This window comes from Oncorhynchus kisutch, linkage group LG26 (assembly GCF_002021735.2).
Source record: "Oncorhynchus kisutch isolate 150728-3 linkage group LG26, Okis_V2, whole genome shotgun sequence".
NCBI lineage: Eukaryota > Metazoa > Chordata > Actinopteri > Salmoniformes > Salmonidae > Oncorhynchus > Oncorhynchus kisutch.
The window spans coordinates 17265984-17282534 of record NC_034199.2 but is presented as its reverse complement, the minus strand read 5'-3'; the positions used below and the strand labels follow the sequence as shown (position 1 = coordinate 17282534).

The window sequence follows — 16551 nt, the reverse complement described above, 5'->3', positions numbered from 1 at the left end:
CCCTTGGCCAAATGGGCCAATGACCGAAAAAAAAGTTAGGCTTGGACACTGGTAATATTATTAATCTACAAGTTATGTTCTTAATCTGGCAACATGGGCCTTGGAGGCTCACAGGGATATTGATATAAGTATTATTGATGGGGATATTGATATAAGTTATCTCGGCCTCATGGTAAAATGTGTCGAATTGAAGGAAATTAGCTTGAAAAGAGATTTGTTCTCTCGATGCCAAGGGATGGGCCTTCCCAGGCCAGAGACTTGGTTTGTCTAGCCCTGCACTGCCAAAGTCATAGTAAAACTCCTTGTATGCTATTTGTATTTAACTCGAGTTGTGTTCTGATTATGAAGGGGTCTCCGATTCCCGATTCATTTGCTATCACAAAAGGGGTTCCTGGGGGTCCCAAACCGCAAAAGGTTTGAGAACCCTCTGCTCTACTGTACAAGCAGATGCCACTGGTCAAATGCTCTAAGTGGGAGCTAAACTCCAGCCCTCCAGGTGGCGATATAAGCCTTATCCTGATTTCAGCTAACCCATTTCCTAACGAGGCAGAAGCTTCCTGCTTCTGGTTGTAAACAGAAAGGAGTTGCAGCTGGCTGTGGTGGTCCACACTGCACAGCTCGGTCAGCCACACTTTTACAGTAGCTGTATGTATTTACAATACAAGATATGATAGAATCTCCGAGACTTGAAAAGAGGGACAGATGAAGGTGGAACAGATCTATAAATTGGAGTAGCAGAGTTTGGTGGTGTGTACAGTGTGTGCTTGTGTGTATGTATAGGCAGCAGCATGGCCAGTGGACAGCTGTACAGAGGGAGCGTTAATGTATATGTGTCTGTGTACAGGCGGCAGCATGGCCAGTGGACAGCTGTCTAGAGAAGAGGCGTTGGCGTGTGTGGGGTGCAGACATGCGTGTCACATATTGCTCTATGCAGACACAGAAGCTCAGCTGTTCGAAGAAATCCCTATCAGACACATCGTATTGGTGAGAGAGCAGGGTGTGTGCGTGCACGTGTTAGTGATCTCCACACTCAGAACCAAATCTCCTGGGCACACTGGTCGGTGGCCAGCTGTCATGAGAGACTAGTGTTAGTTACTGCATTTATCTCTCTCCACAGATGCAGATGCGTTTCGATGGTCTGTTGGGTTTCCCTGGCGGGTGAGTGATGTCATACAGAGAATATTACTCTAGACTGGTGGAAGGATGGATTGGGATACAGAATACTGTATATGTGCTCTGACATCTGACCTTTGACCTCAGTCTCGTTGACCCGTCAGAAGAATCCCTAGAGGAGGGCCTGAGCAGGGAACTGTGGGAGGAGCTGGGCTTCTCACTGTCAGTCACCTTGGAGGATCATGTGTCTTCCTGCCACAACCCTTCCTCCTCTTCCTCTCACCTCATTACTCACTTCTATGCCCGGAGAATGGAAGAGAAAGAGATCAGGGAGGTCGAAAAGGCAGCTGCTAGCACAGCAACAGACCATGGCCATGAGGTAGCAATTGTGTGTACAGTATATGTTCATTTGACTTTCCGGCATTCCTCGCATCCTATCTCCCCGCTACCTTCTCAACCCCTCCTCCTCTCTTCCAGGTGATGGGGATGGTCCGAGTTCCTCTCTACACACTAAAGGGAGGAGAAGGAGGGCTTCCCTCATTCTTGTCCCACTCCTTTATTGGGAACTCTCGCTCTCAGCTGGAGGACGCTCTAGTGCGCTTTGGCCTGGTGACACCCGAGGAGCTACAGACAGCACTCACACACGCAGAGCAGAGGAGAAAACAACCTTGGGGAGGGGCAGCCTAATCACACACACAATGTAAGAAATTACATTCAATATTACTTTTTCCTGTTAGTATGTTACACACAGTTCTGTATTATAAAATTGTATAACTTACTCTGTATACAGTTGAAGTCGGATGTTTACATACACCTTAGCCAAATACATTTAAACTCAGTTTTTCACAATTCCTGACATTTAATCATAGTAAAAATTCCCTGTCTCTGGTCAGTTAGGATCACCACTTTATTTTAAGAATGTGAAATGGTAGAGAATTATTTATTTCAGCTTTTATTTATTTCATCACATTCTCAGTGGGTCAGACGTTTACATACACTCAATTAGTATTTGGTAGCATTGCCTTTAAATAGTTTAACTTGGGTAAAATGTTTTGGGTAGCCTTCCACAAGCTTCCCACAATAAGTTGGGTGTATTTTGGCCCATTCCTCCTGACAGAGCTGGTGTAGCTGGGTCAGGTTTGTAGGCCTCCTTGCTCGCACACACTTTTTCAGTTCTGCATCACACATTTTCCATGGGATTGAGATCAGGGCTTTGTGATGGCCACTCCAATACCTTGACTTTGTTGTCCTTCAGCCATTTTGCCACAACTTTGGAGGTATGCTTGGGGTCATTGTGCATTTGGAAGACCCATTTGTGACCAAGCTTTAATTTCCTGACTGATGTCTTGAGATGTTGCTTCAATATATCTACATAATTTTCCTACCTCTATTTTGTAAAGTGCACCAGTACCTCCTGCAGCAAAGCACCCCCACAACATGATGCTGCCACCCCGTGCTTCACTGTTGGGAAGGTGTTCTTCGGCTTGCAAGCCTCCCCTTTTTCCTCCAAACATAATGAAGGTCATTATTGCCAAACAGTTCTATTTTTGTTTCATCAGACCAGAGGACATTTCTCCAAAAAGTATGATCTTTGTCCCCATGTGCAGTTGCAAACCGTAGTCTGGTGGTTCTGGAGCAGTGGCTTCTTCCTTGCTGAGGCCTTTCAGGTTATGTCGATATAGGACTCGTTTTACTGTGGACATAGATACTTTTGTACCTGTTTCCTCCAGCATCTTCACAAGGTCTTTTGCTGTTGTTCTGGGATTGATTTGCACTTTTCACACCAAAGTATGTTCATCTCGCTCAGGACGGCTGCGTGGTCCCATGGTGTTTATACTTGCGTACTAACTGAACGTGGTACCTTCAGGCATTTGGAAATTGCTCCCAAGGATAAACCAGACTTGTGCAGGTGTACAATTTTTTTTCTGAGGTCTTGGCTGATTTATGTCAAGCAAAGAGGCACTGAATTTGAAGGTAGGCCTTGAAATACATCCACAGGTACACCTCCAATTGACTCAAATGATGGCAATTATTCTATCAGACGCTTCTAAAGCCAAGCTATTTAAAGGCACAGTCAACTTTAGTGTATGTAAACTTCTGACCCACTGGAATTGATACAGTGAGTTATATGTGAAATAATCTGTCAATTGTCTGTAAACAATTGTTCGAAAAATTACTTGTCATGCACAAAGTAGATGTCCTAACCAACTTGCCAAAACTAAAGTTTGTTAACAAGACATTTGTGGAGTGGTTGAAAAATGAGTTTTTATGACCTAAGTGTATGTAAACCTCCGACTTCAATCTGTAGCCTCCATGTTAAATAATGTAATGTACACAATTAGCCACTAGATGGCAGACAGAACAAGGTAACTCCTGGGCCTGGTTTCCCAAAAGCATTTTAAGACTAGTAAATTCATCGTTAGAACCTTCATAGGAGCATTGTTAAATCTCCGAGCTGTTTCCCCAAATCCATAGTTATTTACATTGCACTTCTAAACACTCGTAATTTAACGCCTGCCTAAGACTACTCGTAGAACAGCTAAGTGGGTCATTAGAGGTTGTTTACCCTTCTGTGTCCCTTTTTTCAATAGATCTTGGCTAAACATCGAATCACATGGTTTATCCACCTCTGTGACTGCCGATAACTTCAGAAAAAAGTTGACTTCAAATAAAGTTGCCAATGTCTTTGCAATTGATACAAACAAGCAATGTACAGAGTATACCAAACATTAGGAACACCTTCCAAATATTGAGTTGCCCTCAGAACAGCTTCAAATTGTAAGGGGGAAGGACTCTACAAGGTGTCTAAAGTGTTCCAGAGGGAGGCTGGCCCATGTTGACTCCAATGCTCCCCACAGTTGTGTCAAGTTGATTGGATGTCCTTTATGTGGTGGGACCATTCTTGATACACACGGAAAATTGTTGAGCATTAAAAACCCAGCAACATTGCAGTTCTTGACACAAACCGGTGCACCTTGCACCTACTACCATACCCCGTTCAAAGGCACTTAAATCCTTTGTCTTGCCCATTCAACCTTTGAATGGCACACATACAGTGGCTTGCGAAAGTATTCACCCCCTTGGCATTTTTCCTATTTTTGGGGGATTTGTATCATTTGATTTACACAACCACTTTGAAGATGCAAAATATTTTTGGTGAAACAAACAAATAACACACACACACAAAAAAAACTTAACAAAGTAAAGTTAATACTTTGGGGAGACACCTTTTGCAGCCATTACTGCTGCAAGTCTCTTGGGGTGTGTCTCTATAAGCTTGGCACATCTAGCCAGTGGGATTTTTGCACATTCTTCAAGGCAAACTGCTCCAGCTCCTTCAAGTTGGATGGGTTCCGCTGGTGTACAGCAATCTTTAAGTCATACCACAGATTCTCAATTGGATTAAGGTATGGGCTTTGGCTAAGCCATTCCAAGACTTTTAAATGTTTCCCCTTAAACCAGTAGACTGTTGCTTTAGCAGTATCCTTAGGGTCATTGACCTGCTGGAAGGTGAACCACCGACCCAGTCTCAAATCTCTGGAAGACTGAAACAGGTTTCCCTCAAGAATTTCCCTGTATATAGCGCCATCCTTCAATTCTGACCAGTTTCCCAGTCCCTGCCGATGGAAAAACATCACCACTGCATGACACTGCCACCACCATACTTCACTGTGGGGATGGTGCTCTCGGGTGATGAGGTGTTGGGTTTTCGCCAGACATAGCGTTTTCCTTGATGGCCAAAAAGCTACATTTTAGTCACATCTGACCAGAGAACTTTCTTCCATACGTTTGGGGAGTCTCACATGCCTTTTGGCGAAAACCAAATGTGTTTCCTTATTTTTTTTTCTTTAAGCAATGGCTTTTTTCTGGCGTCTCTTCCGTAAAGCCCAGCTCTGTGGAGTGTACGGCTTAAAGTGGTCCTATGGACAGATACTCAAATCTCCGCTGTGGAGCTTTGCAGCTCCTTCAGGGTTATCTTTGGTCTCTTTGTTGCCTCTCTGATTAATGCCCTCCTTGCCTGGTCCATGAATTTTGGTGGGCGGTCCTCTCTTGGCAGGTTTGTTGTGGTGCCATATTCTTTCCATTTTTTAATAATGGATTTAATGGTTCTCCGTGGGATGTTCAAAGTTTCTGATATTTTTTTATAACCCAACCTTGATCTGCACTTCTCAGCAACTTTCTCCTTGACCTGTTTGGAGAGCTCCTTGGTCTTAATGGTGCTTAGTGGTGTTGCAGACTCTGGGGCCTTTCAGAACAGGTGTATAGTATATACAGTGCCTTGCGAAAGTATTCGGCCCCCTTGAACTTTGCGAACTTTTGCCACATTTCAGGCTTCAAACATAAAGATATAAAACTGTATTTTTTTGTGAAGAATCAACAACAAGTGGGACACAATCATGAAGTGGAATGACATTTATTGGATATTTCAAACTTTTTTAACAAATCAAAAATGTTAAAATTGGCCGTGCAAAATTATTCGGCTCCTTTACTTTCAGTGCAGCAAACTCTCTCCAGAAGTTCAGTGAGGATCTCTGAATGATCCAATGTTGACCTAAATGACTAATGATGATAAATACAATCCACCTGTGTGTAATCAAGTCTCCGTATAAATGCACCTGCACTGTGATAGTCTCAGAGGTCCGTTAAAAGCGCAGAGAGCATCATGAAGAACAAGGAACACACCAGGCAGGTCCGAGATACTGTTGTGAAGAAGTTTAAAGCCGGATTTGGATACAAAAAGATTTCCCAAGCTTTAAACATCCCAAGGAGCACTGTGCAAGCGATAATATTGAAATGGAAGGAGTATCAGACCACTGCAAATCTACCAAGACCTGGCCGTCCCTCTAAACTTTCAGCTCATACAAGGAGAAGACTGATCAGAGATGCAGCCAAGAGGCCCATGATCACTCTGGATGAACTGCAGAGATCTACAGCTGAGGTGGGAGACTCTGTCCATAGGACAACAATCAGTCGTATATTGCACAAATCTGGCCTTTATGGAAGAGTGACAAGAAGAAAGCCATTTCTTAAAGATATCCATAAAAAGTGTCGTTTAAAGTTTGCCACACGCCACCTGGAAGACACACCAAACATGTGGAAGAAGGTGCTCTGGTCAGATGAAACCAAAATTGAACTTTTTGGCAACAATGCAAAACGTTATGTTTGGCGTAAAAGCAACACAGCTCATCACCCTGAACACACCATCCCCACTGTCAAACATGGTGGTGGCAGCATCATGTTTGGGCCTGCTTTTCTTCAGCAGGGACAGGGAAGATGGTTAAAATTGATGGGAAGATGGATGGAGCCAAATACAGGACTATTCTGGAAGAATGATGGAGTCTGCAAAAGACCTGAGACTGGGACGGAGATTTGTCTTCCAACAAGACAATGATCCAAAACATAAAGCAAAATCTACAATGGAATGGTTCAAAAGTAAACATATCCAGGTGTTAGAATGGCCAAGTCAAAGTCCAGACCTGAATCCAATCGAGAATCTGTGGAAAGAACTGAAAACTGCTGTTCACAAATGCTCTCCATCCAACCTCATTGAGATCGAGCTGTTTTGCAAGGAGGAATGGGAAAAATTTTCAGTCTCTCGATGTGCAAAACTGATAGAGACATACCCCAAGCGACTTACAGCTGAAATCGCAGCAAAAGGTGGCGCTACAAAGTATTAACTTAAGGGGGCTGAATAATTTTGCACGCCCAATTTTTCAGTTTTTGATTTGTTAAAAAAGTTTGAAATATCCAATAAATGTCATTCCACTTCATGATTGTGTCCCACTTGTTGTTGATTCTTCACAAAAAAATACAGTTTTATATCTTTATGTTTGAAGCCTGAAATGTGGCAAAATGTCGCAAAGTTCAAGGGGGCCGAATACTTTCGCAAGGCACTGTATACTGAGATCATTTGACACTTAGATTGCACACAGGTGGACTTTATTTAACTAATTATGTGACTTCTGAAGGTAATTGGTTGCACCAGAACTTATTTAGGGGCTTCATGGAAAAGGGGGTGAATACATATGCACGCACCACTTTCCATTTTAATTTTTTTTCACTTCACCAATTTGGACTATTTTGTGTTTGTCCATTACATGAAATCCAAATAAAAATCTATTGAAATTGTATTTTGTTGTAACGCAACAAAATAGGGAAAACACCAAGGGGGATATATACTTTTACAAGGCACTGTAAACAATGTCTCAAGGCCAAAAAAATCCTTTAACCTGTCTCCTCCCCTTCACCTACACTGGTTGAAGTGTATTTAACAAATGACCATAGCTTTCACCTGGTCAGTCTTGTGTCATGGAAAGAGCAGGTGTGCTTTATGTTTTGTACACTGTATAAGAAGATGCTTCAAATGAATACCAGGATGACTGCATTAAAATATAAATACAGGCTATAGGTGTATTTCAATCATATTGAAATACATTTCATGTTCAATCAATGGAGTTCTATTTTGCTACTTGTAGGTTAATGTCTGTAATTTGTCTCAATATAGTTCATGATGTGTAGCCTAATGTGCGCAATGATTTGCCAAATTTTGATTTAGTGCATTATAGAGTAAGCATTAGAATTAGCCACCTCAATATTTGCAGCCATAGGTGATATCTTTCTAGGAGCTTATCCATTGTCGGTATTGAGGAATAATCCGAATATTAAAGGTAAGATTTGAATGGAGAAATCTGATCCAAGAGCAGCATTGCCTTTCTTTCAAGCCTATCATTATCCAGACATGCCTGAGCGAACGTTGTAGGAAAGATGCATCGTTGGCCAGTGCAAGAGGCATCACTGCAGGACCTGGTTTGAATCCAGGCTGCATCACATCCGGCCGTGATTGGGAGTCCCTAAGGGCACAATTGGCCCATCGTCGTCCGGGTTTGGCTGGAGTAGGCCGTCATTGTAAATAAGAAAGTTCTTAATAACGGACTTGCCAAGTTAAAAAGGTTAAATACATTTAAAAAATAAACACTCATAAGCCTAACTTCAATCACTATCGGGAGACCGGGCCTTGGTCAAGAAAGGCAGAGAAAAGTGCTGTTTGGTATTAACACGGTGCACTAGAGCCAGCAGTGGAGGAGTACTGAGCAAAGGTTTACATTAAATTCCTCCACACTTTGAAAGACAACAGCAGTGAGTCTCAATACTCTGAAATGCTGCAGATCTGCAACACTGCCATTGTGCACAGCAACAGTGGAGAGATCCTTCTCCAAGCTGAATTTGACTACGCCTCATCTTGGTGGTCAAAACGGAGTCGTAAAGCAAGGGCGAGGGGCTGGGATCGCTTGTGTGTGTTAGCGCTTGAATGAAAAAAAGAAATGAAAAAAAAAAAGACAATTGTACAATTTAGTGGTTTTATTAGTCAAACTCTGCAGCCAAATCAGCATTTGTGGAATATCCACTGATGTTTGTAGTGTGTTAAAAAACAATAACAAATGTACCCTCATACTGTAAGTCAGTGCAGCCTTTGGTGGGTCCTAGAGCTCATCATGTTCATAGATATTGTATTCCTTCACCGTTATCAATCCATCTCTATCGTGGTCACTCTTCTGGAACACATCATTCACCATTCTCTCATAGAAGGAGTCTTCACGAGGTTTACTACCATCTCTCTCATACTCCACCTTGAAGTAGAATGTCATCTACAAAACAAACAAAACATGGGTTAGTCCTCCTCTGAACAATTTAATTGAAGACATGATGCATGATCACCCCAGACTAACATTGTCCAGAAGGCTGTCTTCAGTTTCTTTGCTCAGACTTGTGAATATAGGTGAACTAGCATACCTCATCCCTAGTGAGAACCTTGTCGTCATCCAGGTCTATATCTCTGAAGGACTCCAGGCTGCGTGGCCCTTTGGACACAGAGTAGAGCTCCACATCGAAGATCAATGTAGCATTGGGTGGGACAGGACCTAGTAAACCAGACCAATTGTTAGTTTTATTTCTTATTCTTTATTTTAACTGCATTGTTGGTTAGGGCTTGTAAGTAAGCATTTCACTGTAAGGTCTACATCTGTTGTATTCGGAGCATGTGACAAACAATATTTGATTTCATTTTAAATACATTACACCAATATAAGTGAAAACAAAATAGTGACATCCAAACACAATGGCAACACTCTTTGGACTGACTCACACAGAAACACAACTGCAAACATTTAATACTGTAATGACAATGTTTTCAGACGGAATAACTTCCTTTCCAATTCGACATTTCTAGTTTATTCGCTATAGTAATGAATTAATTTCTTTCTCCTTTCCAGCAGTCATAGATGTTAATATAACAGTTCATGCCATTGCCATACAAAGAAACATGCTAAATACTTCAACACACGGCATGCATTCATGGTAGCTACTCCCTCTACAAGGACAATTATACAATAAAGAGTGGACCAGTTGTAATCCTAATCCCATCCCAAGCCAACACTGTTCAAGACTTGAAACATGCATGCAAAGCTGCTGTCTGAGTATCAGCTGTATGCTGTGAATGCACCAGATGCCCAACATGCTTACATGCCAAGAGGAAGCAGTGCGGTGTACACTGTCAGGGGAGGAAATCCTTCAAAGAAACTGCTGTGGAAATAACACACCATAAGCAAAAATGAAGAAATAGGTGTTAGTTCAAGAAGATTGAATGATTGTCCCTTGAAATTGTATTAAAGTTGTGAAGTTGATGTAAAATGTTGGCTTTAATATGATATATTATTACATTTCTTATCACATGGATTTGTGTGGTTTCATGTATGTATGTATATACAGTGGGGAGAACAAGTATTTGATAACCTGCAAAATCAGCAGTGTTTCCTACTTACAAAGCATTTAGAGGTCTGTAATTTTTATCATAGGTACACTTCAACTGTGAGAGATGGAATCTAAAACAAAAATCCAGAAAATCACATTGTATGATTTTTAAGTAATGAATTAGCATTTTATTGCATAACATAAGTATTTGATACATCAGAAAAGCAGAACTTAATATTTGGTACAGAAACCTTTGTTTGCAATTACAGAGATCATACGTTTCCTGTAGTTCTTAACCAGGTTTGCACACACTGCAGCAGGGATTTTGGCCCACTCCTCCATACAGACCTTCTCCAGATCCTTCAGGTTTCAGGGCTGTCGCTGGGCAATACGGACTTTCAGCTCCCTCCAAAGATTTCCTATTGGGTTCAGGTCTGGAGACTGGCTAGGCCACTCTAGGACCTTGAGATGCTTCTTACAGAGCCACTCCTTACTTGCCCTGGCTGTGTGTTTCGGGTCGTTGTCATGCTGGAAGACACAGCCACGACCCATCTTCAATGCTCTCCCCCTCAATGCGGTGCAGTCGTCCTGTCCCCTTTGCAGAAAAGCAACCCAAAAGAATGATGTTTCCACCTCCATGCTTCACAGTTGGGATGGTGTTCTTGGGGTGTACTCATCCTTCTTCCTCCAAATGCGGCGAGTAGAGTTTATACCAAAAAGCTATTTTTGTCTCATCAGACCACATTACCTTCTCCCATTCCTCCTCTGGATCATCCAGATGGTCATTGGCAAACTTCAGACTGGCCTGGACATGCGCTGGCTTGAGCAGGGGGACCTTGCGTGCTCTGCAGGATTTTAATCCATGACGACGTAGTGTGTTACTAATGGTTTTCTTTGAGACTGTGGTCCCAGCTCTCTTCACGTCACTGACCAGGTCCTGCCAAGTAGTTCTGGCCTGATCCCTCACCTTCCTCATGATCATTGATGCCCCACAAGATGAGATCTTGCATGGAGCCCCAGACCGAGGGTGATTGACCGTCATCTTGAACTTGAACTTCCATTTTCTAATAATTGCGCCAACAGTTGTAGCCTTCTCACCAAGCTGCTTGCCTATTGTCCTGTAGCCCATCCCAGCCTTGTGCAGGTCTACAATTTTATCCCTGATGTCCTTACACAGCTCTCTGGTCTTGGCCATTGTGGAGAGGTTTGAGTGTGTGGACAGGTGTCTTTTATACAGGTAACAAGTTCAAACAGGTGCAGTTAATACAGGTAATGAGTAGAGAACAGGAGGGCTTCTTAAAGAAAAACTAACAGGTCTGTGGGAGCTTACTTACTGGTTGGTAGGTGATCAAATACTTGTCATGCAATAAAATGCAAAATAATTACTTAAAAATCATACAATGTGATTTTCTGGATTTTTGTTTTAGATTCCGTCTCTCACAGTTGAAGTGTACCTATAAATTACAGACCTCTACATGCTTTGTAAGTAGGGAAAACCTGCAAAATGGGCAGTGTATCAAATACTTGTTCTCCCCACTGTATATATGGATTTGTGTGGTTTCATATATGCATTTGTGGTTTCATATATATACCTGTATGTATACCTGTGTGTGGGGACTGCTTTCGGCTCAAGAGGCAAAGGTTCTGTATGGCCTCTTTAAGCCTCACATTAATGGCTCAAATATTGCACATATGATTATTCTACCCCCCATCTTACCTTTTCCTTTTTCTCCAAAGGCTAGCTCAGGTGGAACAGTGACTTTGCGTTTCTCCCCAGCACACATGTCATTCAATGCCATGTCCAGGCCCTTGATGATTTGTCCGACTCCCAACACAAACCACTGAGGATGTCCAGCTTTGTCTGAGCGGCTGAAACACAAAAAGGAAAATGGATAGATGCATTAGGTGCACTCAACTCATGGTACACATAGGTCTACATAACACAGTATTGAGTGTGTCACTGTCTTACCATGGTATTGTCCTGAAATAATAGGCACATAGGCACATCACTTTTAATGAGCCATGAGCTTATCTGCTTAATTTGAGAGGTTCACGTGTCAGGGCCATCCCTCAGCTATACCAAAGTGGATGGGTTGTCTTTTTGTCTAAAAATCCAGGATTGTGGCTTTACACTGTCACTGGATCTGTCTACAAGCTTTTGATAGAATAATTATGCATTTACCAGCTCATGTCTGTTTTCATTGATGGATCTGGTCAGTAGAAAAGTATTACAAATTGTTTTATCAAATAGTTTACGACCAAAATCGGTGTGCAAATCCATTTCTTTTAACAAAAGTTTTACATTGTTGATGCCATTGTATATGTAAATCTGGGACACTTACCTACAGTAGAACTGAGAACCGTCTTTAGCAAGATACCCATCGTAGTGTGCATTCATTAGGTCTCCCTTTTTGCTCTTTTTTGAGCAGTCCTCTGGCGTGAATAACACCTCTATCTTCACATCATCGATTGACGCAACTGCAACTGTAACATCAACAATGACATTATAAATCTGTAGACATAAAAATAAGTTAAGCACAAGAGATTTCGGCATCATCATCATCATCATCATCATGTCAACAAACTGTATGCGTGGCACCAAAGTTTCGCTAGGAGCGCAAAACACGTCACTTCTGGTATGCAAGTGACGATCTTCTTCTTCTTCTTCTTCTTCTTCTTCTTCTTCTATGGTATAATGGCGGTCCGTAAAGAAACATTTACGTGCATGCCGCCACCTACTGTTTTGGAGTGTACGATCAATCATGGTTTGCCTAATAGAGCCCCACAGTTGTGTCATAATATCCATAAAACCTAGCGGTCAAACAGAGAAATGGTTCCAGTCGTTTTTACACCATTCATTTTTCCCATAGGTGATTTTAGAACAACTTTAAAAAAGGACTGTATTTCGTGTAGGCTTACCCTGGCGTGACATTATAATAAGAGTGTAAATCTCTCTCAAATCTGTGCAAGCTCCTGCACTTCTTCTTTAATTGACACCTTTGCTAACAGGTATTGTGTCGATTCAGCTGTCTTATTCAGATCATCATGGCATTTGTAGATCTTTATGATAGTTACATTAGCAGATAATTAGCGTCTAATTTTGGGGGGGTAAATACAGGCGAACGAATATTTTGAAAAAGTCACCTTGTCCTAGAGAGATTTACATGGTCATCAAAACATCATGCCACGGTAAGACTACATGAAACAAGACCTTATTTTTAAGTGTTTATAAAATCCCCTATGGAAAGAATGAATGTTGGGAAAATGATTGGAAGCATTTCCCTGTTTGACTGCTAGGTTTTATGGGTATTTTGACTCATACTGTGGTACTCTATTCTGTAATACTAAACAAATAAATCCCTATTAACTACCCTCCCCATCCCCCAAACCCTCCCAACCTCTTCAAATGTTCCCTCTATCATGCTGAGACATTCCATCCTTAGGATTATTCAACATTTCAAAAATCATGTTGACAGTAACATCTGTTACCCCTAATAACTCTCTTATCATATCCACACAAATCTTTAACCTGGCATTTATGCTTTCCACAATCCGAGTCCTGTTGATAACCTTTCCAATGAAAGCTATGAAGTAAATGTGTTTTACTATAAAGTGTCCTTTGACGCAGCACATTTATGGGAGCAAGATTTCTGAACAGGTCTCGAAACCATGTCAGGACTAGTAGAAGCACCAGTTCTGACAGTAGGTCCACTTACTACAGGAGCAGCCATGGTAGCTCCATCAGTCCACCTAATAGTTCCACCAATCTGTCTTACAGCCTCTGCACATGAGACAACATGAGTGATTATATATCTCTAGGCCTGCCTAGCCTCTCTCTGCCCTTACAAAAATGAATGTGTAGTTGCAAACTTCCCGCAAGTTTGTGGCAAATTTTCTACAAACTACATCGTGTGCCACAAAATGTTGCCAGAAGTGGTACATTTGCAGCAAACCTTTGGCAACAATAATATGCATTGCAGCTAGTGGCAAACAGTTTGCCAGAGATTTTTTTCTGACAAACAAATCTCCCGAAATTCTATTTTAATCTGTGGTAAACCTGTGGCAACAATATGTATTGCTACTAGTGGCAAAGAGTTTAACAGAAGTTGTTTCTGGTGAACACACAAGTTCCAAGACCAGTAACAGTTGACTACCAGTCAAGGGGAGAAGAAAAATCTGTTGAAAATCTACCTAGCTCCAAAGTTGTCCGGTGAGTGTCTAACTTATTGATTTAAGGTCCTAATAAACTTTAAATTGTGTTGGCTAATTGATGCCTGGTTAGATATGTCATGTTTTATGGGATAGAGTGAAACACATGTTGTTGCTGTATCAGTTTCAACCAACCTGTCATTGCCACTGACTGGCTAGCTGGCTCACTTTAGCGATCATATTTTTGCATATTTAATTGGACAGCTAGCTATCAAACTAATGATTTTCTGGATATTTTAAACACATATTTGTTGTTGACGACATTGTTGTCTTTTAATACCAATATGCATGTCAATATGCTACCTTAGCTGTTCAGTAAATTATCATGTTAGTAAGCACAACAACTAAGGTACCAACAGAGACGGGCGGTCCTGACCTCCCTGGGGTCCTAAGCAAAATTCTGCTAAGGGGCCCTCCTACCTGACCCGTGAGCCATGTAAACCATTTGCCATTTCCACACAGTCACACCTGAGACTCCAGTGCTCACATTACAATCCTCCCTCCTTTAAAACGTTTTTCTCCATCTGTCGGTTTAAGAATAAGTCGACCTATACAGAACAGAATGAGGTATAAGCAATCCATATTTATTGAATTAAATATTTCCTATAGAATCTTAAGATAAGTGAATATTAACATAAATAAGAAATTGTAGAAAATATCAAATGTAGAAAATAATCAAATGTAACACTGAGCTTTGGCTCTGCTGCCTGGTAATTAGTCCAGTCCTCACAATATTATACAATTAGCTGTGTCTATACAATGTAAACATAAGCCTATAGGCTCTGGCTGCAGCTATATGTCTCAAAATAGTCCAATAAAACCTATACAGCTGTGTGACAACAGCCTGGGCATGTTCAGCATCAGCATGGGCACCAGTCAATCTGGACTGTCTGGAAGGAATTGAGAAAGTATGTCACATAGTTAGTTAAGCAGTCATTTACACAAATTCACTTTTGCCATAGAATCTTAAATGTTACTAAATGTGCAAGCATTTGAATGTTGAATTAAAATCTTACCATCAAAACATCCCTTTTCTGCACATTCTTGAGGCAAAATCATCAATGATGTCATCATAGGACATGTGTTTCCCTATGTCATGATTTATGCTCATGACGGCCGGACCACTCAAATGTTCCTGTGGCATGGAAGACCTCAGGTAGCTTTTGATGAACTTTCATTTTGAAAAGCTCCTCTCTGCTGATGCTACTGTTACTGGTAGGGTGACTGCAATTCTTAAGGGCCCTCCAAAGGTTAGGATAGAGTTCCTCCAGGTCTTTCTCACAGAGAAAGGAAAGCAGCTCAAAGGCAGTCATCTTATCTGATGGCAGATCAGGTCAATTCAGAATCTCATGTGCCAGATCCATTCCACTGATGTCACAGTCATCTCTGAAGGTTAGAGTGTTTTCAGCTTCCATGCAGTGAGCCTTTAAAGATTCACTGGACATCTGAGAAGTTCAGCAGCACTCCATATTTGGTTTTCACCTGGTTGAGTGTTTCAAATCTCTCATCCATGGATGACCACAATGTTGAAGCTGTTGACGTCAAGGTTTTCCAGTGCATCAGTCACTGGTTCATCAGGAGCCTCATTGCTGAAATGCCTCTTGCTATTTCAGTCTCTTTTTTTTCAGAACAGCCTCCACATTAATTTCTTCACAAATGCTTTTGGCTGTTGTCTGGGCCTCAGAGTATCCAGTTTCCCAGTATGTAGTGAGGGGGGCCTTTGCATTTGAGATTACATTCACTGCGATATCCAACTGCATTGAGGCGGATTGGAGGAGCTGGTTCACCTTGTTTGTCATTGTCAGTATCTCACACCATACGACATCAAGAAGTGGTAGGACCCAACTTCCTCTGCAAGTGCTTTCGCCTCCACTTTGGCCACAGGATCGTTGATTGCCTGTCTGGATTCCAGTAATGCCTCCCGAGCCTCAGAAGCCTGATACCTGATTGCATGAACACTTTGGAGCCTACTCTCCCATCTTGTGTCACTCCATGACTTCTCCCATCTTTGTGTGCCAGCTGAAAAGTAGGTGAAGAGCTTTTGCACATGCCCAAAAAACCCAACTGCGTCTTTTGAAGATTTGGCAGCATCTGCACTGACAAGGTATATAGTATGTACTCCACATGGGACGAACACAGCTCTGGGATTTTTTTAAAGCAGGCTGGCTTGTTCTCCTTGGTGCTTGCCCTTCATGTTGGCCCCATTATCATAAGCTTGCCCTCTGCAATCTTCAAATGGAATATTCAGCTTGTTCAACTTATCTAAGGTGACAGTGGACAGATTCAAGCCTGTTGTAACCTCAACATTCACAAAGCCGAGGAAGTGCTCCTTGATCTCGGCTTCCCCTTTAAAGCCACGCTTTCCAGAATAATGGACATTTGTACACTGTCAGGTGTACAGTCCAAGATAATGGAGAAGTACTTTGAGTCTCTTACTTGTGACACTATTGCTTCCAGAATCTTGTCACTCACAATCTGTAT

General features: G+C 41.8%; 2 protein-coding genes across 7 annotated transcripts; one reads left to right on the top strand and one right to left on the bottom strand.

Moving 5' to 3' along the window:
• The first annotated feature begins 204 nt into the window (after nt 1-204).
• On the top strand, nt 205-9837 carry zgc:103759 (U8 snoRNA-decapping enzyme). 5 transcript variants are annotated; one of them, XM_031805425.1, is made up of 6 exons: nt 205-747; nt 845-984; nt 1118-1158; nt 1261-1501; nt 1591-1813; nt 9387-9837. In XM_031805425.1, exons 2-5 carry the CDS (start codon nt 853-855, stop codon nt 1798-1800), a joined length of 624 nt encoding a protein of 207 aa, XP_031661285.1. In that variant the 5' UTR covers nt 205-747; nt 845-852; the 3' UTR covers nt 1801-1813; nt 9387-9837. The 5 variants fall into 5 exon arrangements, with proteins under 5 accessions (XP_031661285.1, XP_031661283.1, XP_031661284.1 ...); XM_031805423.1 differs by having other exon boundaries at nt 206-747; nt 9384-9837; XM_031805424.1 differs by lacking the exon at nt 9387-9837 and adding an exon at nt 3705-3886 and having other exon boundaries at nt 206-747.
• Nucleotides 8458-15091, bottom strand: fkbp7 (FKBP prolyl isomerase 7). Of its 2 annotated transcripts, XR_002252235.2 has the most exons (5): nt 12204-15091; nt 11579-11730; nt 9634-9693; nt 8905-9032; nt 8458-8759 (listed from the first exon to the last, which is right to left on the bottom strand). XR_002252235.2 is itself a non-coding variant. In XM_020461549.2 (4 exons), exons 1-4 carry the CDS (start codon nt 12665-12667, stop codon nt 8595-8597), a joined length of 909 nt encoding a protein of 302 aa, XP_020317138.2. In that variant the 5' UTR covers nt 12668-15091; the 3' UTR covers nt 8458-8594. The 2 variants fall into 2 exon arrangements, 1 of the variants encoding a protein (XP_020317138.2); XM_020461549.2 differs by lacking the exon at nt 9634-9693.
• Nucleotides 15092-16551: the final 1460 nt, after the last annotated feature.